This window comes from Meleagris gallopavo, chromosome 1, assembly GCF_000146605.3.
Source record: "Meleagris gallopavo isolate NT-WF06-2002-E0010 breed Aviagen turkey brand Nicholas breeding stock chromosome 1, Turkey_5.1, whole genome shotgun sequence".
Lineage (NCBI taxonomy): Eukaryota > Metazoa > Chordata > Aves > Galliformes > Phasianidae > Meleagris > Meleagris gallopavo.
The window spans coordinates 46111312-46134723 of NC_015011.2; the positions used below are offsets into that span (position 1 = coordinate 46111312).

Here is a 23412-nt window from a genome sequence, read left to right on the forward strand (position 1 = left end):
GAATGATAAATAGAATGTAGTAATACTTTTATATCTGGTAGCTTAGTGGCTAATCTTTTAATGTTTCTCTCCCTTTTGGGAAATACTTTTAAATAATAATATCAAGAAAATAACATGCTGTTACTATACTATACACACAATAGTGTGAAGATTAAGTAGCAGTGGGAGAGAGCTTCCAAGTAGCTGAATTTTTTTTCCATAATTAATAAAAATATATTATTGCTATTACAGTAAAAATGTGAAGGGCAGGGAATTTGTCTTTTTTTTTTCTGGAAATGGAGTTGTAGGTACTCTTTTTGAGAGGACACTAGGCTTAAACAGCAGTCTAGGTTCCCTACCAGCAGAGGGAGTTAATGTAAGTGATGCTGCCTCCTTGAACTTTGCTTTCTTCAGTGTAGTTTTAAGGAGAAATATTCTGACAATAGGAATGGCATGCTCTAAACCTGAACTAAAAAATTTAAGCGGTATAAGGAAATAAGTGCCAATTGAAAATTCAGAGAAGACTCTGCAATGCTGCTTAAGAATATTTAATAGTATCTTGTAATGCAGTGCCTTATTTCCCTTGATTAAACAAAGTGCACACTTAAGACTTTGGCTTGTTTTTCAATAGTAGTAGACATTTTTTCTTTTTTAACCACTATTCAAAAGTATCTGTGAGAGAATACCCCTCTCCACCTTATGTCCTCCCACCCAGTTTCTTGCACAGCATTAATACTTTAAACAAAATATTGAGCAACTTTAAACTCTGGTTACACATCCCTACAGTAACTAGATGCTAAGTATAATGTTATATAACATTATAATGTTCATTGGTCTCTTTCTACTCTGCTTTTCTTGAAAAATACTTATTTGACAATAGCTTTTATGCAATTGAAGGAATTCTGCAGTAAAACCACTGCTTTTTAGTTCCACTGCTTCAACTAAAGCAGAAATTTCTTTTGTCTGAAAATGGAGTTCCTGATGAATATTGTCTTTGAGCAATTTACAAACAAATATTACGTGAAGGATAAACTCACAACAGTAAAACACGCTAAGGCTAAGATTTTTCTATGGGCAAGTACTTACTAATCCTTGTTCTAAATCTTATTCCCCTCCAACAGAAACTATACCAGTATCTTCCTCCACAGACTGGCAAGCGGCTTTTGGGTTTGGTTCCTCCAAACAGCAAGAGGACGACTTAGGGTTTGACCCCTTTGACGTCACCCGTAAAGCCTTAGCAGACCTGATTGAGAAGGAACTGTCAGTTCAAGACCAACCTTCCCTCTCGCCCACATCTCTTCAGAACCCTTCCCCACACACTACAACTGCCAAAGGGCCAGGCTCTGGATTTCTGCATCCTGCTGCACCCGCAAATGCCAACTCTCTCAGTAGCACCTTTCCAGTCATGCCACAGAGGTTCCCACAGTTTCAACAACATCGAGCAGTTTACAACTCCTTCAGTTTTCCAGGCCAAGCAGCTCGCTATCCTTGGATGGCCTTTCCACGCAATAGCATCATGCACTTGAACCACACAGCAAATCCCACCTCAAATAGTAATTTCTTGGACTTGAATCTCCAACCACAACACAGCACAGGTCTGGGAGGGATCGCTATATCAGGTAGGTGAATCAGGACAGCCGTGAATGTGATTTATTTCATGCTTTCAGCTTAGAGCTCTGAGTCAGGACAGGAAAAAGAAATAGCCAGCTGCAAGTGGTAGAACTGTATCTCTTAACTGTCATACTAGGCTTATGAAGAGAGGGAGAACATCATTTTAAATATGCCCTTTCCATGTGTTTTTTTAAAGTGGACGTTTAGCCTTGTAACATTGAGCTTTATAAGGAAGGTGGAGTATTCTGTGCCCGTTTAATTTTGTGCCTAAGCAGATTGGTATTTTGGTTCTTCAGTTTTGCCAGACTGGGCTTTTCTTAAGATTAGTAATATAGGCCCTGAAAGTGCATTGTGACTTTCATGTTGACATGCAGGTGCTGATCAGAGTTCCTAAAATTGAAAAAAAATTGTAATGGTAATTAGTGCCTGATGTCTTGGCTGGGGTTGTTCCCTCTTGCGCACAACCAAGTGACTGCATAATAAAACACTCAGTGCTGTTCATTCCTGTGCTTCAGATGGCCTTCATGTTGTGATAATCTTTCGCTGATCGGATGCTTGCAATGTGTGTAAGAGAATTCGTCCTGGTTGTGAGGGCCCTGATGTTGGAATAAATAAATGCACAGTCACACCATTCCAGGCTGATCTGAGTGAATTAATAGGCTCTTACAGTAAGCATTACAGCTAAGGAACAATCATTGTTCTGATCAAATGCCAGAAGTGAACTTTTAAAATCGCTTCCACAGTTACTACATACCTTGGCCCATGTAAATTCTCTTTTCCTACTATGGAAAAAAAATGTTAGTTTCATAATAAGCTACAGGTAGAAACTCTGTAAGCTCTTCCTAGCCTTGAGGTAAGGAAAACTGCTGCTTGAGATGTTGCTGATGTGGGTTTTTGTTGTTGTTGGATTTTGAGAAGTATCAGCTCTAGTGTGAGATAGTGATGTAGAAGAAGTTACTTGGTTTTGATGCTCTGATGTAAGTGCTGTTTCTTGCTGTGTTTCTCTGTTCTTTGTCCTCTTTGGAGGCTTGTTGAAGCTACAGTACTGTGCAAGGGTCCTTCAACTGATTGTAATATAACCATTTAGTCCAGAGGACAAATGCAAGTAGTTCAAAAGTCTTTATGCTGGCAGTGACAAAGGTTTTAAACAAAAAATACTGTTATTGGCTGCATTGAAATGGTGGGAGAGGAGTTGTTTTTTTTCCTATATGGAGTTAAAATGTAGTGTTTCTAGGAGCAGAAGTTGTTTCTCTCTAAACTCTAAAGAACTTGGAAAAACGTTACAAGCCAAAGTTTTGACTTCATCTCAAAGTTCTAAAACTTGCTAATCACGGGGTTAGTAACAATACTGTATTGTGGAGTAGGAGGGTGGGGAAAAGCATTCAGTATTGGAAAATGATCTGTTTCAGTACAGGTTATTTCTAAGTTTGCAAAAAGTGTTCTTTAAATTGCATTATTTGAATTCATTTTAGCAGTTGGAAAGTGGATTTCTTTGTAGATCCTTGAGGAGCCAGTTGTGTTCCTGTTTGCTACACGCAGCCCATTTCATATGCTTTCACTGTATGTTTTAAGGCAACAGAAATGATACTTTAAATGTATCCTTTTTTTGTATGCAACAAAATTAGATCCAATTGATTTCTCTATCTTTGGCAGTTACAGTGCTAAGAACGGAAAACAAACATCTGCTGTAGTCTCTATGGATAGTTCCTTTGTATTGGTTTTAGGCTTTTGTTAATACTGTTGCCTAGTTTATGGTTAGCACCAGTTGCTGCTGTGCAAATGCTCCTCAGCTAATCTTCGTGTTAGTTCTGTTGTAACTTGAAAAAAGTCTATGCAAACACATTTGCTGCTTTTTTTCATGTTGTCGGAAGTCTCAAGTCAATCTGGTGTTGCTTGCTAGTTGGTGCTTGTGTTGTTCGTATAGCATGCAGTACATTGGATTTCCTGCAGTGATTCTAACTGCTTCAGAAATGCAGGTAATTCGAAAATCAGGAGGTGCCCATGTTTTGATATACTGACTTGATAGTTTCCAATTTATGAATTTTAGCTTCAAATCTGTATTTAGTGTACAAGCTTCTCAACAAATACTTTTTTTGAAAGAATAATACCAATGTCTTATGCTTGCTTTTAATCTATCAGCAGCAGGTATGTAATTGTAGGACTTCGCTAGGTTTCCCTATTTGATTTACAGATTCACCTACTTGATGGGCTTACAGGGAGGGAAATTGTAAATCAATAAAGAAACCACCAAAACAGGACTTTAATAGTGATTTGTAACAGGCTCTAGCTGACCTAAAAAGGCCACGTGTATTGTTATATCCATTCAGTGGTATGGAGAGATTAATTGTAATACACTTGAAGCTCCTCTTGTTAGGTTTCTTCCTAGTCTGTATTAGGGTGTTTTAGAAAATGTCATCAAGTTGGCTGTTGCAGCTGTAACAGCAAAAGAAACCAAGTGTAAGCAAAACTTAAAGTTTTTCTCTAGCAGAGATTCCCAACTTCTTAGGAAACATGCAACTTTGACAGATTTCTGAAGCAAGTTATACTTGACCTGTCATTCAAATAATGGAGAACGTTTTTTTCTGTGCATCATCTGACTACTTTGCCTGCTGTAGTTAACCAGCCCTTTTCTTGTTTTCACACAAGAGGAAAACAAGAAGCTTTTAAACTCGTCTTAAAACCTCATCTTGAAGTTAGCTAGATTTTAAATCCCAAATTCAGTTGACTTCATTTACGTATATTTGTGTTTTTGGAGCTTGTATGAAAACAATGTTTTCTGAACTCCTGCTGCTTCTACCTTACGTAGACATGAGTATTCACATTTGGCATGTTCTAAGTAATATTCTAAAGCTGTCTTTTGTCTTGTCTCACATCAGAGCTGTGCTGTGTTTATACCTCCACGTGTCCAAGTAGTTCTGTTCTGTGAAGCACAATAGATTTAAATGGGGGGACACAGGTCCTACTTAGTATTCCTAAGTTCTCATTTAAAAATAATTTATGTGGGATTTGATAGCCTCTTTCTCAGAAGTAGTATTTATTAATCTTATTCTACTGTTTCTGGTGAAATAACACCATGACACAATTGACTTTAAAAGAAAATTGACTGTACTTGACATTTGCCATGCTCATCAGAAGTGTCTGTCCCCAGTCTTTAAAGGAACTTTTTGACTGTTTCAGTCAAATTAAATCTCTCCCTCCCCCAAAAAATATGATTTTGCATCAAAATAGATGATGCACGGTCCTATTGTAAGGAACACTTCAGGCTTGTTGCTATTCTCTGGAAAGGGATGGGTTAGAAAGTTTATAGTGTAATTAAAACTATAAATATGCTTTAGAAGAAAAGTTTGGTGATGACTTTCCAGACAGCTTGCTTGTAGCTAAAACAGTCCTAACTTAGATTGTGTAGCTGTTATTTATTCTTCATGTAAAACCAAAGGAAAGATACACTGACAGCAGTGTGTGTGTGTGTGTGTGTGTGTGTGTGGTGTTATACTTCTTTTTTTAAAAATATTACCTTAAGCTATCAGGAAGCTTTGTACTTTGATAATTAATACACTGTCATCTTTGCTAGCCTGCCTGGTGTTATGTTCTAAAATTCTAGGTATGGTCACAGAATAGAATAGATGCCACATTCTCAATATATTTTGAGACATGATAATATGAGATATGTACATATTAGTACTGGTAAAATAAATAGTATGTAGCTTACTGCATGGTTGATACATTGCTTTTATTACATAGAAGAAGTGTAAGAATAAAATTACACAAAAGTAGAATAAAAAGCTGGAAATTAATCTACGTTTCCTGTCAGTTTTATGTAAGATGTGAGTAATTGACGTTCTGAAACACTGGCTGTTATTTCATACATTAATTTCATAATTATCCTGAATTTAATTCCAAATGAAAACATAATTGCAAGAACTTCTCAATTTGGTAACAATGAGATGGCTGAATTGCAACTTTTCCAAGACTAATTCTATACCACATTGCATTTATATTCTTTGTACAGATATTAGGAATCTATGATAGATTTGTCAGTTGTGAATAGAGAGAGGTAGAGAACATAAAGAATTACAGCCCATTTAGAAGAGAAATTTTTTTTTATCTGTTGTCTTTGAAAATATCAGCTGTAAAATCAATCAAATTTTTTAATCTGAAACTTATTGGAGATAGCAGCAGACTTTGAGTTGTTCCTGGAATTTCAAAATGGGTCTTGAATGTCATAAGTCTTTGTAGGTGGAAATAATAGGTAGAACAATATTTGGATTTATCAAGGACTTTTTGTTATTGCAGCTTATCTCTTTAATATGCAAAGTTTAACTGATGGAATTATGCATATTTAAAGACTGAGCCAGTAAGTAGGTGGACAGACCTATTGCTGGATTTGGGTGCCATCCAGCAGTCGTTGCAGTAATGGCATCGCATACCTTACCAAGATACTGATTATCATGCATACTTTTGAGTCTTGCCTACATTCAGACTTAAGTCCTGAGCTTTTCCACACTTGAACAGTTCTACTTATTTGTGTCTTGTCCTGATTCCATGTCTTTAGCTATTGAGCACATCTTGAACGCCAAATCCTTTCTTGTCTAATGCCACCTTTGGGGCAAGGTTTTAGTGAAAGAAGGAAACATCCTAATATATTGACAATGACTGTTGTTTTAGACTTTGGATTATGTAGAAGGGTGAGGTATCAGAACTAACCCTGTCCTTTAGTACTGACTCTTTGACTTGGTGTTTTCCCGAAATGCAACCATATTTCCACTTAGGACACAAATTTCTTTGGTGTTTGGACTTTGTCTAGGGTGATACTTCATATTAAGATCATGACTTGTTTTATGCAGAAGCAGAAATCCAAAGAAACTGAAATTACAGCATATATGCTGACCTTTTCCTGTGGTTTTTGGCTTAACATTTGGTATGAAGTTCTTCAGGATTTGGTGGGTTGTTTTTTTGCTTTTGCTACTTTTACTTTCTAAAAGAGGGCCTGACCTGTGTCGTATTGCTGTTCAATTCTGTAAATTGTAAAACTCAAACTCAAAATGCTGTGTACAGAACTTAATCCCATACTCCTAACAACAGCTAATGCAGTTTAAATGATGATGCTTCATGTCCCTTTATTTGATTGTAGTGGGTTGGAAGAGCATTTTGCTACACTTTTCCTCTTGGCCTGGCAATGCATGAAAGGTTTAATGTCAGTTTTAAGTACAGATGGTCTTACACTTAACAGTAGGATGTATTAGTCCATTAACTTTGTTCTAAGCCTTTGAAGAAGACTGCTTGCTCCCTTGCTGGTCTTCACTGACATTTGGCATTCTGTCAGCAGCAGTGTGGAAAGCACTGCAGCTGAACATTCTTTCCTGTGCTCCTGATTAGACCCATGGCTGCCTGTAGCTGAAGTATTGTCTGATGAGGTATAATATTGGAAGTGATGCAGCTAATAGTTTCTAAGTGCCAGATTTGGCACCTCTGAAGGCCTGAATCTTTGCATAGTACAGGGAAGCTACTCTTCGAAATGGATGTTACACCAATATCAAGATTGTACTTTATTTGAAGTTAAAGGACTGAACACTGCTTTTAAATTTACTTTAAAAAGAAAAAAAAGAAAAAAGCTGTTTGGACCACTGCAGAGGTCATGTGCGCTCTGCTCTCCTCAGCAGAGATGATACGGTTCTTGGTGTAATCTTTATGATTGAATACTCTGCAGTTCTTGTGCCTCAGACCAATTTCTGTCAGGAACATTACAGGGCCTTTGCCCTTCTCTCCCCCCCATCATCTTCTGGCTGTGCTTTGTGCCTGTGTGTTTTTCAACTGAGAAGTAAGGTGTAACCTGGTGAGATTGAAGCCTGATGCAGGAACTAATAGTAAGCAGCAGACATTCTTATGTTAAAATTACTTGTTTTCCTCAAGTGAATGGGAATTGCATATCTTTCTGGGATTTATCAAATTGTCCTACATGTAGGATTCAGATTATCTTTTTAATTGCAGTGTCTTAACAGTCTCTGTAGCTCAGTTTAAGTTTACATTAAGATCTAGTATTATTGCTGGAAGAACTCTGTGTATTCTTAGAGGATCCGTTTCTGGATGAGGAATTAGCTCATGAAAGGATATTTACTGACAAAGGTGAAAGTACTACAAAATATGTTGTCATTTTTGCGTGTAGATTGAGGTTGTACACTGTAATGCTATATTACAGTAATAAATAATTAAAGTTGGTGGTAAAAAGGTGCAGTGCTCCAGCATACTCCATAACATCTGACCTAAGCTCAGGCATATGTTTCAAAGACAGCTAGAATCTTTGATGTGAAATTTCTTTATAGCTTAAAATTAGGTGACTGGTTGTTTTAATTATGTATTAGATTTGATCTCTTAAGCCATGGTATGTATAAATCGGTCACAAGGACAGAACTAATATAAAATTGCTTTTCTCAAATCTAATACAAGTTCGGACGTTGTACGTTAAAGTGAATATGAATCTTCTTATTGAATATTTCTCAGTAGTTACTTAGTCACAGGTTATGCTATCAGACCTTCAGAAAAAAGCAAAATTTAGGAAAAAAAACCCTTATTTTCCCCTTTAAAGTGCATTCTTTAGAATTCTGTGCATTCATCTTGTACTTGATAGCTCACTTTACAGGCATGTTAAATTGCACTTTATTTAAGAAGTGAAAAATAGTGCTTTTTGATTCATATGACCTCTCTTAAATTGGATAGATGTGGAATTGATATAACCGTAGAAATCAATGTAGAGGCAAGATGAAAGCTGCTTTACTTGCATTACTTTAAAGTTCAGAGCAGTGTCTCTATTACCAAACCCAATTTTGCGTCTGTTTCTTTGCTCCCCTTGCTCCTGGAGATCATGACCATATGACCTTCATTTGAAAACTGCCCTGGGGAATGATATTTAGAAAGGTCTAACTTTTTTAGATTGCCAGGTTGCTTCCCATGTGTAGAGAATGTCTGTGAAGCTTTACTTTCTATTACCCCTTATTCAAAGTGGCTACTTGTGTTCCTGACGAGCAGTGCTGCAGTCTGAATGTGGACAGATTCAGCCATCTTCTGACAGTGACCTCTGTGAATCTGCGTGTTACCTCATGTGGTTTAAACTTCATGGGATTTCTAGAAATCACAGGTTTCAGGAGCCTGAGAACCAAGTCCTTCAGACTTTAGCAGTTTAAGTGGTATTTAAAAACTCTGTGAGCTGACAAACTTATTTGCATTACTGTCACAAGTATAGTTTTTATTATCACTGTTCAGATGGTTAAGTGTAGAGGCTTTAGTTCAAAGACTTTTGAATGTATCTCACATAATGGGAGTCACTTCATTTTAGGGTAGATCAGAATGTCCTCTTCTTCCTACAAAGTGAATTACTGGACAACTTTTTGCCAAAGAGAAATTCCAATAGTGGAAGGTCATTCTAAAATGAAAAGAATCTGTTCTGAAGTGACAATAGTTTCTTTAACAGAATGTTTCACAGAATGCCTGAGTTAACTGTGATATCTATTCAAATGGGACTGATAGAGATCTCTCACTGCAAAGGTGTGGGGTTTTTTTTTTTGGTGGTCACACTTGTCTCTGATCAAGTTGAAAAACTCTTGGTGAACTCTTTAAGGTTCTCCTTCCTGACCCTTTTTTAAATTACTACTGTTATTTCTGTTTTGGTCCCAACTTTGTCATTCTGGTTGTTTTGCCAAGGCTTAAAAATTTTCATTTTATGGTGTCCTTGAAGATTTGAAAAGGATCTCCTTTAAGTCAGATCATTGCAATAAGCATTCAGTTACTGAATATACCGTGATGCTCTCTGCGCTTGTTGCTAGCTTGTGCAGTTAGTTATGTGACATTTCAATATGTTCGTTTCTTACACAGTGGTTTTTCCTCTGAATTTCTTTTATTTATTTGAGGCTGGTCAGCAGCACTATTGAGTGCCATGGTCACGCACATGGCATGCTGATGGGTACCAATCTATTAAAAAAAATAATTGCAGCCTACATTTACAGAATAGTTGACTATTCAGCAGGACAAGAATGTATAGGACTCCTGGCATAAAGATATTAAGTTTTATGCAATTAGTACAATTGGAATATAATTTTTGCAAAGAACTATACTTGTAGTGCTCTTAATGTGAGGATCTTGTGCTCTTTGTTTTTAGTTAAGAAGGTACTGTTTGAATGTTGATACAGAGTTGGTCATAGTGAGTTCATCTCCTACCAAATGTACTAAGACTTGGTGTCCCATTACCCTGGGCATAAATTTTAAGGAACCAACATCACCAATGTGGTGTAGCCAGATTTGAAACACCTCTGGGTCTGCATTGTTGTGTTGTCTATCAGAATATATTAAGTTATGAAATATCCTGGTTGGTGACATAACTGTTGAATCTGTTTATCTCTGGAAACTCAAGTTTCCACTTGACCAGATGGGGTTATGAAATGCACATCAAGAGGAGACTGAAGTTTAATACAGTCAGAGAACAGTATTTGAATATATTTTTTGTACAAATAGTGGTGCTTTCAGTGAAACTTCAGGTTATTTTCTTGTCCCAGAAACTAGGCTGGGAGGTATCTCTAATGTATTCCGTTTATCTATCTTGATGTATAAGATCTTTTCATTGCTGTTAACTGGATTTGGAATTGTTTTCTTCCATGTTTTCCCACTATCCTTGGTCATCCTGCTTTAAAATAGGAAGAGGCTCTTGAAGGAGACAGTATTTCTACTCCTTCAGAAAGAGAAGGGGTAGTGCATTGGTTTTCATGTTCATAGGTTATGGTGTCCAACTGAAGTCGTTAGCCAGTCAAAAATTAAATGTGTTTTGTATCAGGAAGTGAAGTTGAGTAAAGTAAGAAAATGCTATTTGTAGTGGATCTATAGTAACTGGAAGTTAACCTTTTTGTTTATAAATATGGCACTACCCTTATGATAGCCATAAACTTGATAAAAAAAGAATGTGTTGAGGGCTCATTTTTGCAAGTTGGTGGGTGTAACTTCTACTTGTGTGGTCGACTTATATTTTCACTTACACTTACAACCTGTCAGACTCCAGCAGAGACACGCTGATTTAACTGTTTTGGTTTGAGTGCTGCTGTATATGGTGCTCAGAGATTGTTCATGGTACTGGTTTGCATCAGGATGCTTTCCAGCTGGGTGTTTCACCTGATCCCAGCCAGTAACTGAGGATTCAGAGGGTGGTGCAGGAAGGGGAATAGAGCCTTACCATCTACACTCTATCGATCCCTCCTACTCTGACCCCCTAATGCATGTAACCCCTTACCATATTACTCTTATAATATGTATCCCACATTATAAGAGTAATGGCTGCATTTCTCCTTAGGGGCTGGGAGAAAGCTGTGAAGCTTTGGTTTGTTGTTTTCAACTCTGTGTTTATTAGTGAAGCTGGAAACCTGTTACAGGTGCCTGAGTAATGTGGTGCTTGCTTTTTTCTCTGCTGTCAGAAGGCAGAATCTCTTTTGTCATAGATTGCTTTTCAGCTTCCACAATCTCAGCTATCTCAGAAAGGGACATCTGAAATCTGTCTCTTTTTGTACCCAAGAGCACAGGACTTTGATAAATAAAACTTCATTGTTGCTAGCAAATAATATCATTTTATGGTATTGAATCCTTTTAGTAAATCCATTTTGTACTGAAAGTTTTCCTTTTTCTTATATTCTGTTTGGATAAATAGCAGTGGTATGCAGTGCCTGCCTCACAAATGGCCCTTCACCAGAAAGTGTCAGTCTTTTCCATTCCTTGAAGAGGTTCCATAGAAAATATTTTACTGCAAATGCTTATTATCCTTCTGACTCTTCTGAACCCTGTACAATGTCTTCAGTATATGGAGTATAGTGTGACAATAATCCATGATTTCTAGTTCAAGATGGCCTATTGCCACATGGTATTTGTTCTCCTATCCCATTTCTTATAAATGGTGTCATCTTGATGGCTTTGTCTTCACTGAACTTTCTCAGTGATATTAATTAGCATAGTGTGTGCATGTACCATACATACATTGCACGTTTGTGGTTTATTTGCTCACTTGTGAGCTTTGCAGACATGCTGTAGATATTAGTAATATGTGATCAAGTCCACAGGGAGCTTGCAGATCCCCAACTCGCAAGTATTTGGTAAGTATGTTAGCTTACACTTCGTCTTAGTAAGAATCTTACGTGTGCATCTTGCCCCATACTTGAAGTAATTAAACTGAACTGCATTGCTTTGCACAAGCTTTTGGAAGCAGTTGTGAGAAACTAAAGTGGAAACTGATGCTGTGCCATGTGGAATCCATCACAAAGTGATTTCTGATTGTGAAAGGGTTAATTTTGCCCTGAGAGGTGAATTTTGGAAGCTTCTTAATGAATGCTTGGAAGGACTGGGCAAAAATCAAAGACTTTTCTGGCTAGCACTTAAAACAATTTTTTTTTTAACCCAGGAAAAAAGATTGTGTAACTAGATTTAAAATAAATAAATCTTACAGGTCTCAGTGAGAAAGTGAGTTCCTTAAAACTGTCTGTGTGCTGTCATATTGCAAGGAAAAAAGTGGGAGCTCTAAGGAGAACAGGAATTAGATCATATTAGATCATTAGATCATTAGATCATACACAGTAGGAGTGATGGAAGTAGAAATGGAAGCTAGCAGGATGCACTTTGACTCAACAGCAAATGAATAGCAGCCGGGACAAGTCAGTGAAAAGCCTGTTCTCATCCACTATGACTTGTAGACCACTTTCCTGTCACACATGCATGGATATAATGATGCAGAAGCTGGGACTCTGGGTTGCTTTTCTCACATCTGTGTGCGAAGGTTACGAAAAACTGGTCTGAGTTACTTGCTCAAAACAGAACTGCAGTTACTAGTTTGGTTTTTTTCCACCTGTAGCACTTAAAATTTGAATCTCTAGGTGAAACGTGATGCATGTATTAGAGAAGATTTGGAGTTTACTTCTAGAGGATTTTTTCTTTGCTTACGCTTGAGTACTTTCTTCCCCATCGGGGTAGTTCATGCACTGCCCTCTGTAGAAGAGTGATTGCTTAGCCTCAGCCAGTGAATTCTACCCCACAAACCCCAGGCAAAAGGGATGATCTTTGTAGTACATTCCTTGCATTTGTGTTTTGCCCCTTTCCAGGCTCCACAGGCAGCAGCAGTTTGGCCACAGACATTCTAGATGTCAGCTGCTAACTTGCAATGCAGGGACATGCACACAGCTGCTCCAGCACAAGCGTCTGTATTAGACATGAAGGGGTTGTTCCAACAGTCCTCACTGACCAAGTGGATATAGCAGATCAGTGTAGAAATTTGGGTTTGAGTTTATCTGATGATAGAGGCTGAAGTATGACTTATTGTTATTTGTGACTGAAGTTGTTACCATTCTGGAGTGAAAGAACATCTTACATCAGGTTTATTTTAAATAGAAAATACAAATCCAGTCTCAGAATGGAAAGTTCGTTATGAAAGCGCAAGATTTCGAGAACTTTTGTTGCTTTTTGTTGTTGCAAAAACCTAACTAAAGACGTCAGTTCTTCCTGAGCATTACCCTTTACAAAAATTGCCTGGGCAGGTTTGGTTGCAAGGGAGTCTGCTTTTTTCAGGGTCCAAGTATAGAGTTGCAAGTTAGCAATATCCTCTAATTTTCCGTGAAGACTTAAATCTCTTCAGCTATCGATGAAGTAGCAGTGTCATGTATGTATCTCACAGTGATATCCTGGCTAGCATCAAGATCTTCAATTAGGACAGGCAGAAATGGCTTTAAAAAAAGTTATTTTCAGAGTTTTCATCAGAGCATAGTACAAGCATGCTACCCACAACTCTCCATTTAAACATATTTGACTTCAAGTTAATTTTAAATATGGCTTTCTGTATTGATTATAAATACTAGGATACTCTTGCTTGTTTTGCTTTTGCATACCAAAAGAAGGAGATGGTTTGAAGAATCTGATGCTCTGCTTTAGATAGCATGGTTTGCAAATTGTGTTTGGGGATCGTATGTTGTAGTGCTGACAACCAAGTTATCCCTTTTCAATACGTGCCCTGAGTAACTTAGCCAAATAGTTCAGATCTGACAGTCGTGGTATCCAGCTGGTTTGCATTTAACCAAAGTTTGAGGATGTTGCTGTGCCAGAACTTACTCTACCAGGTCTTTAAAGAATTTTTTCTACTGTTCTTCAACTGCAAGAGGAAATCACGTTCCTTCCAACTTCATGAGAACTTAGTTACCATTTTCTTCAGAAGAGCACCTGTAGAGCTGTGAATGATCAGCCTATACAAAACAAAAAAGACCTGTGAAATTCCCCTGCCTCCCTGGTTCCTCAAGAGCTTTAATTATGTTCGGTTTCTGTAGCAAAGCCCTACCTAGCCTTTCTTCATTTTAATATACTTCAAAGAAGACAACCCTTTCAGATCTGCTGCCCATTGATAAAGCAGATGAATTGGGTTAGCTGACTTGTGCCAGAGGTATTCTTGTAAAGGATCTGGTATGTTTTACCTGATTAGTAGTGGAGGGAGAGCCTCTGTGCCCTTGATTAATTGAGTCCATGAACTGAAAAAATAGGGAGTTGGGGGAGGAGTTAAATCTTTCTCCCACTCCTTTACACTTGGTTTAAAACCTGCCAATCCTCTGGATAATTAATCAACCGTATAAACATTGACCCTAGTTTTTGGACAGGGAAAGTATTAAATGCTTGATTTTAAAAAGTAAAAACAAAATCCCATACCCCACCAAAGAAGGACATCTGTTTCTAACTTCAGCTTTTTATTTTTTTATCTTTCATTTTTTTTGTTGGTAAATCTCCTAGACAACAGCAGTTCTGTAGAGAGTTTAAATATGAAGGAATGGCAGGACGGGCTAAGGGCACTTCTACCGAACATTAACATCAGCTTTGGTGGACTGCCCAATGCTTCTTCCCCCTCCAACGCCAACCACAGTGTACCAACGTCCAACACTGCCACCACCGACAGCCTGAATTGGGACAGCTCTGGCAGCTGGATGGACCCCGCAATCATCACAGGTAATCGTTTCTCACTCCTTCAGCTCCGCTGGCAAACCATCCAATGGGTGTTTGGCACAAACTGATTTACGTCTGGAAAAAAAAAAAGTCAGTATGCGGTGGTCTCTTCCAGCTTCCATCCACAAAACCTCAAGGGTCCAGGAATTTGTGTGGAAACTCTAGGTATAAAGTGTCACCTGACCTTCTGCAGTGCATGCCTAGGACCTTTGCAGGCAGTCAGGGTGATCAGTGCTTATCTATAGGGTCAACCTAGGTGTCCCTTCCGCTGGATGGCATGTCCGGTATGTGCGCCGCTGGTCCTGAGGCACTGAAGGCATTAACTGGACTTTCCTATTTAAAAAGGGACGTACTCCACTTGTTTATAAAGCTCTCTTTTATAAGGCTGTCTGGTTGTGTTTCCCTACTAGTGAGGCTGAAGCATGATTCAAGTAGGCAGAGTAGGAACTGAATGAAGCATGCAGGGTACTGGTAGGGGATCAGTGTGGTAAGGTCATGGAAACAGGGATGCAGTCGCTGCACAGAATGCTTGATAGAAAAAGAGCTCTGAAGGAGAACTTTCTCCTATCTGGATTTAATGTTAAATCTTTTGTGGGCAGGGTAATTTATATATAGTAATGTAATGTAAAAAAAAATGCATTCTTTGTACAAACTAATCATGTTTTCTCACTGTTGCTTTGTGTTAGGTTAAATTGACCTCCTTCATGCTCGGCTTTTTGCTTCTGCTCTGACTTGCCTGTATCCTGTTTTTTTTTCTTTCTCTTTGTAGGTATCCCAGCCTCCACAGGAAACAGTTTAGACACCCTTCAAGATGACAATCCTCCACATTGGCTAAAATCTCTTCAGGCCCTCACAGAGGTGGACGGCCCCAGTGCAGCGCCGTCACAGACACACCACAGTAATCCCTTCGGCACACAGATCCCTCTGCACAGAGCCAGTTGGAATCCCTACTCTCCTCCTTCAAACCCAACCAGTTTCCATTCCCCACCCCCAGGCTTTCAGACAGCCTTCAGACCCCCCAGTAAAACCCCCACAGATCTACTACAGAGCTCAGCGCTGGATCGTCATTAGGAAAGGAGGAAAAAAAAAAAAACAACGTTAGAAATGCAGGAAGTGTCCCACCCCAACTCCTCCCCACACCCACCTACTGTTCCCTGTCATATCTTTCTTTCTGAAGAATCCAGTTCCTGATCAAACCTCCCCCCCCAAATGCAATGCCATCACAGGGTCATGGCCAGATCTTTTCATTAAGTTTCTGCTGAGCCGGTGTTTGAAATGCACCGTTGGAAATAATTTCTAAACATTCTAAGGAGGAAAAAAAAAAAAAGAGAGAGAGAAATCAAAATGCAGTCTCAATGCTTAAGGAGAATATTACTGTCTTATGTTTTTTGCACATGAGTATTCCTGCCTAGTGGAAAAGCGTCAGTCTACAATAGGGGAAAAATGCAATGCAGAACCAAGTGCAGAAATATGAAAAAGGTATTTAATTTAAATGAAGTTACTGAGCATGTGGGGCAAGCAGTGGCCTACCATTTATTTTGCATTCAGTGTGGCACTACACAGGGAAATTGCTGTTTTTTCTTTTCAGAAAAGAGGACTTTGTGTCACTCAGTAAGAGGTTTGACATGAAGCGTGTTGAAAGCCGAAACACTTATAGCGCTGAGTAAATGGCATGTTGCTGAAGAGTGGTTTAGAGACAGGAGAATAAGATTTTTTTTTTAATTTTGGCTTTAGATTTAAAGTAAACTTTAATGTTTTAAAAGTATTCACAGATTTAATACCTAGCATATACATAATATAATTATAAGCAGCTGAAACACGAGTGATATTTACTTCAGTCTTTCTGTCTCCTCTGTCAGTCTCTCTTTTCTTTTTTTTTTTAAACAAAGATTCACCTGATTGGGGCACTCTGGGATAGCACTGCATTGGGGCCACATGATCACCATCAGGAGCAACCTCTGACCTCCTCTGCCTGCAGCTTTTACTTAACCCTGTAGTTTCTGGACGTTTGTGCAGTATTGAAAAGACAGGAAAAAGAAACAGATAAACATGGTTATAACCTGACGCTAAAACTAAAACCAAGGAAATGTACCTCTTTCTTCAGAATTAAAACTAAAATCTTAAATAAAACAGAGAACTTGATGATGACTTCGTGTTGGCTTTTCTTTTTTTTAAAAAAAAAAACTTGGATTTTGAAGTGTTGCATCTGGTAAAACTGTATGTTCTTGCATGATCTCTTCCTCCTGTTCATCTGAATTGGAGTGACTTTTTCACTGAAATATTGCACTGTATAATGACTTTTGTACCAAAGGATGGAAAAAGCATAGAATTGTTAAATTTTTAAAGGGGTACTGTTGTCTTTACTTGTCATAATAGCTGGAGGATGCCTTTAACCTTTATTGGCATCATTTTAAGTCTGAAGCATGGAAGTTAAGTTTATGCTTTCTCAACTGGATATACCATGTCACTTGGGACAGATAGAATATAATAATGTCTCAACGCATGATGAAAATTCTAGTTAAACTTATAACTTTCAGCATCTTTGTTTAAAACAAAGGTGTAAAGTATTTTCACTGTGCAGCAGGGCCTGAAGTCTTAGCCTACAGAAGATCTCCAACAAGCTCTTACGCTTCCAACTGGTGACCTGCTCTGATTGATATTTAAAACCAGCAGCTTTGTGACTGAGGTGCTGCATTGAATCTTTCAGGGCCCAGCTCATGGGAATGGCTGGGAGCCAGAACTGCTAGAAATGCCTGAGCAGAAGGATTTCTCACCTGTATAGCTTGGTCTGGCTGCCTTCCCAAAATGTTCCCTGTTGCCACGGGACTGACAGCAGAGCCCTGAACTCTGAGCTGGCAGGGGAATCCTGCCTCCTTGCATCAGCTGTTGAGTCTGCATGAGATTACAACAAATTCTCCACTTTATACAGTGTTGCTTGATGGGCACTGTGTACTTCTGCCCAACAATAGCACAGGTTGGAAAAGCACTGTACTCACTGCCAACTACTAACCAAACTGAATGTGCTCTGTCTGGGCAGGCATTTTTCCAGCAGATCAGTCCTGTGCCCTGGTTACTTGGAAACATGTTTGTGCTCTGCTTGTGCCAGCCCCCCCAAAACAAAGGAAGTATTTGTGCCCCAGTTGGCCCTGCACATTCCCTGCTATAATGTGAAATGCTTCCTGCTCCATGTTAGGAAGAGGAATTATCTTCCTGACCCTGAAAATAAGCAAGCTTCCTACAGTAGCTGTGATTTGCTTCCTGCTCTGCACAGCAATTCCTGAAACTTGCTATCTTCATTGCTTCTTGATGTGTCTCCTTGCCACAGTTCAGGAGGCACTGGAAGAAGACTGTGCCTGTGTCTATTGCCTCTAAGCACAGGCTTCAGCTGTTCAGGAGAGAGCTGCATGATAGCTTGTCGTTGGCCTGCTGACAAGCTTCTAGATGAGAGGAAGATTCATAACTAGAATGACCTTTCCCTCTGTTTCTACTCCATCCCAAAAAGGAGTTCTTGTTGGGTCACATAATGCTAAAATGCACCAGTGTTCAGATGGATGGTGTGGTGGCTTGTGTTCCTGTTAGCTTATTTCTACATGCTATATGGTGCTGATTCCTGCACCCCTGCTTAAAAAGCAACGAGACATTTCACTCTGTTCAGCTGTGTGGGGCTCTGTTGGTTTCTCCTGAGTTTTTTGTTGTTTATGGACTGTTTGTTCCTACTGCAAGAAGTTCTGTACAGGCACTTCATTGAAAGGAAGAAGTTAATGTGTCTGCTTCATATGTGTAATCATCTCAGTTTGTGACCTGTCTTTCTTGTTGTATTATGAACATCTTCAGTACTTCCTTGCATGATAACAAGAACAGTGCTTGGCTAACAAGGGTGGTGGTGGAGATGAAGTTGGAGAAAGAGAGGATGGATCACATGCCTCCAAAATGAGTATGGATGCACATTAAAGGAAGGAAAGGAGTTGTTAGCCTTGAATGCATTGATACCAGAAGTTCTGCTGCGTTTTCAGAGAATTCTCTGTTCAGCTGTAGTAATTCTGGGGTCAGTAGTGTGCTAGGTTGATGCTGAAGGTTGATTTAGAAAGTAATCATCATCATCTTATAAGGAAATTGCATCTATCTGAAGCACGGAATATAATGTCATCTCCTAGTTAAGATGAAAAGCCCTTGCAGGAATTCCTTTTCCTTCTATAAATTCGAGACTTGCCAGACAAGTGTAAGCACGTGTCCTTTCCAGTGCAGTGTTGCAACAGTGCTGCTCTAACCATGCTTAAAACACTATTGCCTACTTCCATAATAGTTCTAAATCATAAAATTGAGCAGTTTGTATTGTAAGATCTTAAACTCTTAGTTTTCGTTTCCCCTTCCCCTGACATAGCTTTTATCCAGGATGCTCATTTAATCAGAGACACTGAAGGTGCAGAATTTCAGGGAAAGTGCAGCAACTTATAGTTCTGTAGAGTGGGTTGTGCTTGAACATATCTTTCCCTGCGATGGCAATCATATACTGATTTCTCTCTCACCCTTGCAAGAGAGCGTGGAAAATGCACCTAAAAAGATCACAGAACAGCTCTTGTTTGTTCCTCTCCCCATGATGCATGGGAGTTGCCGGAAGTTGCCCTAAGTTGCAAGGGAGCTTAGGAGCGTATATTGATACATGGAGTGGTGGGTGCTGTAGTGCCAAGGACTGATCCCTTTGGGGAAAGCTGTAGTGCTCAAATACAAGCTCGTGCTGCTGAGAACTGAGGTGTGTTGTGATTTGAGAGGTGGCACAGTGCTTCAAGGTCAGGGCCCTGGAGTTGTCACCCATCCCACCTGAAAGGCCCATAGGTACTCCTAACTCCTGAGGTGAGTGAATGCCAGCAGACAGGAATTTCTAGTGTGCGCAGAGCAGAGATGTGTGAAGTGTTGTTTGCTGTGAATGCACATCTGTTTAGGATAGTGCTACTTTACAGCTTCCAGCACTGTGCAACTCTGTGGCTAGTTATAGGAATGCCTTCCACTGGTGTATTATCAGTCACTACTGCTGAACATGCAGGTAGTAACTGTAAAAACTTGTGCTCCTTCCTTACCTCCCAAATCCCAGCACCTCTTTTTCCCTGCTTTGGAACATCCTACTGAAGGGAAACAGCTCTCAGGTCCTCTCCTCTCTATGGTTTTTGCTGTAAGCCAAGCACAAAAAAGATGAAGTATCATCAGAGCTTTGAGGTACAGTGTAAGAAACGGTGTAAACTCAGTACACTTTGATCTTGTATACAGCACTTGAGAGAGTGAGATCTTCATCTTCCCTTCCTCCTGGAGTCTGCCCTACGCTTACTAGTGTTAGGTTTGTGTAGTATGTGACGAAAACAGTTCAGGGTGGAGCTGACGTGGTGACACTGGGTGTGGCACTACCAGGGCAGTGGCATTAAAGCAGCAGTCTAGAAAGCTTGTACTGGCAGAGTGTTGCTGTTCTTTTCGGGATGACAAAGAATGTGTCTTGGGATTTCATAGCTTTAGCACCTGAATGTTACAAGTCTTAATGCTAATCTTGCTCAGGTCTTCAGAGAGAGTCTGAAACCTCTTCTGCCAGTGCTGACAGCCCATAGACAGCCGATAAGCTGAGCTTATCTGAGAAATGTAAATTTTGACCAAAACTTGTTTAAACTATTTCTAAATAAGCATGCAGGCTGAGGCTTTACAGTAAGGAGTCTTAACCTTAATCAAAAACTGAGGCTGCATTGTCTGTTTGTTCAAACAATAAGCAACTGATGGTGAAGTTTGTTCAGGACAGAAATTGGCACTACAACCTTGCAGTCAACTCTGTCACTCTTCAGATGGTTTCTTCCAATTCCATGGCCCATCTTCGTAGTGAATATTGCATAAAATATTATAACTAAACCTCTAGGAGACCAAGATCTTGTCTGAAAGCCCTGTTCACTGGTGTGGAGAAAGCTTGGGAAGAGCAGCCCCACATGCACTACTCTGGTTTAGAAGTGTTTGTTAGGTGTTGGCTACAAAGGGTGGTGAGAAGATGTGGGATAACAGGCTTGTGAATTGCTTTCTCTTTCTGTTCACAAATTACCTGAAGCTTGTATGTAGTTACCTTCCTTCTCCTTCCTCTTCTGGCAAATGGTGATTCCTGTTGCCTCACTGATGGCACCTTCCTAGGACAAAGCTGATCACAGCTTTTCACAATCTTAGCTCTTTGCTGGGCTGAGGCAAGGTGAGAAGGAAATGTGGTAAAGATTGAGTGACTGATAGGGAAACCTGCAATAGAGCTCGGCTTCCTACCCTTACTCCATCTTCCTCCCATTGGCTTCAGTCTCCTGCCAGTCTGAGATGGATGGTCTGCAGGTTCTTCTGTGCTGATAATCTGTTCTTGGAGCTTAGACTGCCACAGGCTTGGGATCAAATTTCTTTGATAGAAATCTTAACTCTTCTCTCTCTCTCTCACACACACACACACACAAAAAAAGTAACCCCCAAGGAAACTTTTCAGTTCTATGAGATGAATACTTTTTTTTTAATATATCAGTCTCATAAAATGCTTGTTTCAAGTTGACGTTTTTCTCAGTGAGGAAAAACTACTCTGTCATATTTTTATTGCAAATGCTAACTTTTTGTTCTGACATTTCAAAATTGGCATGTTTCTGGGCACGGGTTATTACAGTCAGCAAAAGATATCTAAAATGTGCATCACTGCAGTCTGCAGTGAAAGCAGGTGTCAATCTCTATGTAGCAAAAACAAAAAAATAACCGCACTCCACTTCTGTTTGTAAAGCCTTGCTTGGATCCAAGGAAATGTGATCTCTGAATGCGTCCCAACTGGTTTTCTGGTTGGGTTTTCTTGCATGAAAATCTTACTGGACAGAAGGGAAATTGCAATGAGTGGTAATTTTTTTTTTTTTCTCTTGAAGTTCTATGAGTAAGAGGGGAAAAAAGAAGGGACAGATATGAAAAATCTCATTACTTTCTTTTTGTTTCCCTTCTAATTTTATTTTTTCTCTGTTTTTTGTCTCTCTACGTGAGCCAGTGATTGAGCAGTACTGCTCCCAGAACAGACCCTGTGCTGAACTCCCACACATTCAAGTATATTTTGGGGAAACAGAAGCACAACCTGTGGATGTGGCACAGTGGGCATGCCAGGGTGGTTGTGAGAGGCCAGAACACCCTCAGCACTGCATCCTAAGTCATACCACAGTGAACAGGGCAGAAATTCCACTGGGAACTGTTCTGGGGGACCTGCTAGTGAGTGGGAGCACTGGGCAGGTCTGATGCTCACAGAGGTTTACTACAGTCTGCAGTCTGCCAAATCCTGCAGGGCTGAGCTAGGCTCAGCTGGGAAAAGAGGGAGGGAAAAAAAAAAATGTCGAAGGTAGGGTGTGAGCCAAAGGGAAATAACAGAGTTGGTCTTGTTTGTCCCCTGCTTTCTGCAGCTTTGCTTGTTATGTGGGAATGAAAGGCTTTTCCTTCTTGTGGTGTGGTTGCTACTAAGTGTCTACTGCAGGTGGCACATTCTTCTGAAGGGGATCTGTGGAAGCTGTTACAGCTGCTGCCTCCCCACCACCATCCAGCCTCCTGCCCTTGCTGGTGCCTTGTGGTGAAAAGAAGATGCAGGAGGTGGAATGGGAGAGGTATCTTTATTAGAAAAAGTGTCCCTCAACCTCCTTGCAGCAGTTCTACCAGGGATGTCTGCTAGTAGGTCTTTCCTTTATCATAAGGGTGTTCTACCTTCTGTCTTTACAAGGAAAGAAGTCCTAAGATAATACAAACACTAATGGAAATTAAGGTGACATCCCAAAGCTCCCAGCCTTTGCAGCAGGACAGTTTGAGTACTGCAGTTTGCAACCATGAGTGCTGGCTGGTGATGCTGGTGGATCGTGTTCTGGGTGCTCACTCTTCATCCCTGCCCTGCACACTCAGCAGCTCTGGGGCTGCCAGCACCTCTAAACTAATGCAGTCAGTAATGGCTTCTGAGCATCCCTGTGTGCTTGTGTTCCTTGAGCCCATATGTCCACCATGCATCAAGTGTGTATGGCCAGGTCTCATCTGATGCTGGCCATGCACTGCGTGTGCTGCTGGACAGAAAAATGAGTGGTGGTGTTTTCTGGATGCAGCCTGTGGCACTTAGCAGCAGTGCATGAAGAGCTAGCAGGTCCTGATGTGTGTGATGTGAATTTCTAATGCAGATGAAGGTATGAAAAGCCCCGAGTTGTTTTATTTATTTATTTATTTATTTCTAAAGGTGCTGGGTTTTTTGTATTGAAGATAAATTCATGTTTTCCTCTTGGCTGGTTATCTTTACACACTTGTCATTGTATCTTGTAAGTCCAAGATTGTTTGCAGGGATGAGTGGATGCTGCAAGTTCTGAGCAACAACCACCACTACCAAAACCCTTTAAATCTCAACCCATGCAACAAATTGCAAATACTGAGAATCATCTAATGAGATGCAGTCCTTGTTCTGGTACCTGGCAGCATTCACTCAGCCCTTTACAAGAGCCTTAACAGAAAATCTGACCTCTGTGTTTAAAACAGGGAGGTCTACACCTGCCTAAAGCCTCAAGTAAGGCTGTTCCACTTGGCTTTACACAGCTGAAAGATCAGCTGAGAAGCTGATAACATGGGAACTTCTGTTTGAAGCGCGCACTTCTCGACAGAGATGGGGAATAAAAGGATTGTATCAAAAAAGCCTTTCCCTGTGAAGTGTCCAATTTTCTCTGTTTGAAAACCCAGGTGCAGTAAATTGGCTCTTGTGAACTCTTTCCTGAGCTCTGTGGCATTTCAAGGAATTTATGTTTGGAAAGAAAGGGAGGAGGGAAAAAAAAAACAAAACACTGAATG

General features: G+C 39.8%; 1 protein-coding gene across 7 annotated transcripts in view; it reads left to right on the forward strand.

Moving 5' to 3' along the window:
• The window catches only part of CNOT4 (CCR4-NOT transcription complex subunit 4), a 39776-nt gene extending 23045 nt beyond the window's left edge, over positions 1-16731 (forward strand). For 4 of the 7 annotated variants that reach the window (XM_010709574.2, XM_003202179.3, XM_010709583.2 and 1 more), the window contains 3 exons: positions 1101-1598; positions 14374-14586; positions 15353-16731. In XM_010709574.2, the coding sequence (XP_010707876.1) occupies positions 1101-1598; positions 14374-14586; positions 15353-15654 (1013 nt within the window). In that variant the 3' untranslated portion in view covers positions 15655-16731. The remainder of the gene's footprint in view (positions 1-1100; positions 1599-14373; positions 14587-15352) is intronic. The other 3 variants (XM_010709597.2, XM_010709605.2, XM_010709614.2) reach the window with 1 other exon arrangement.
• Positions 16732-23412: the final 6681 nt, after the last annotated feature.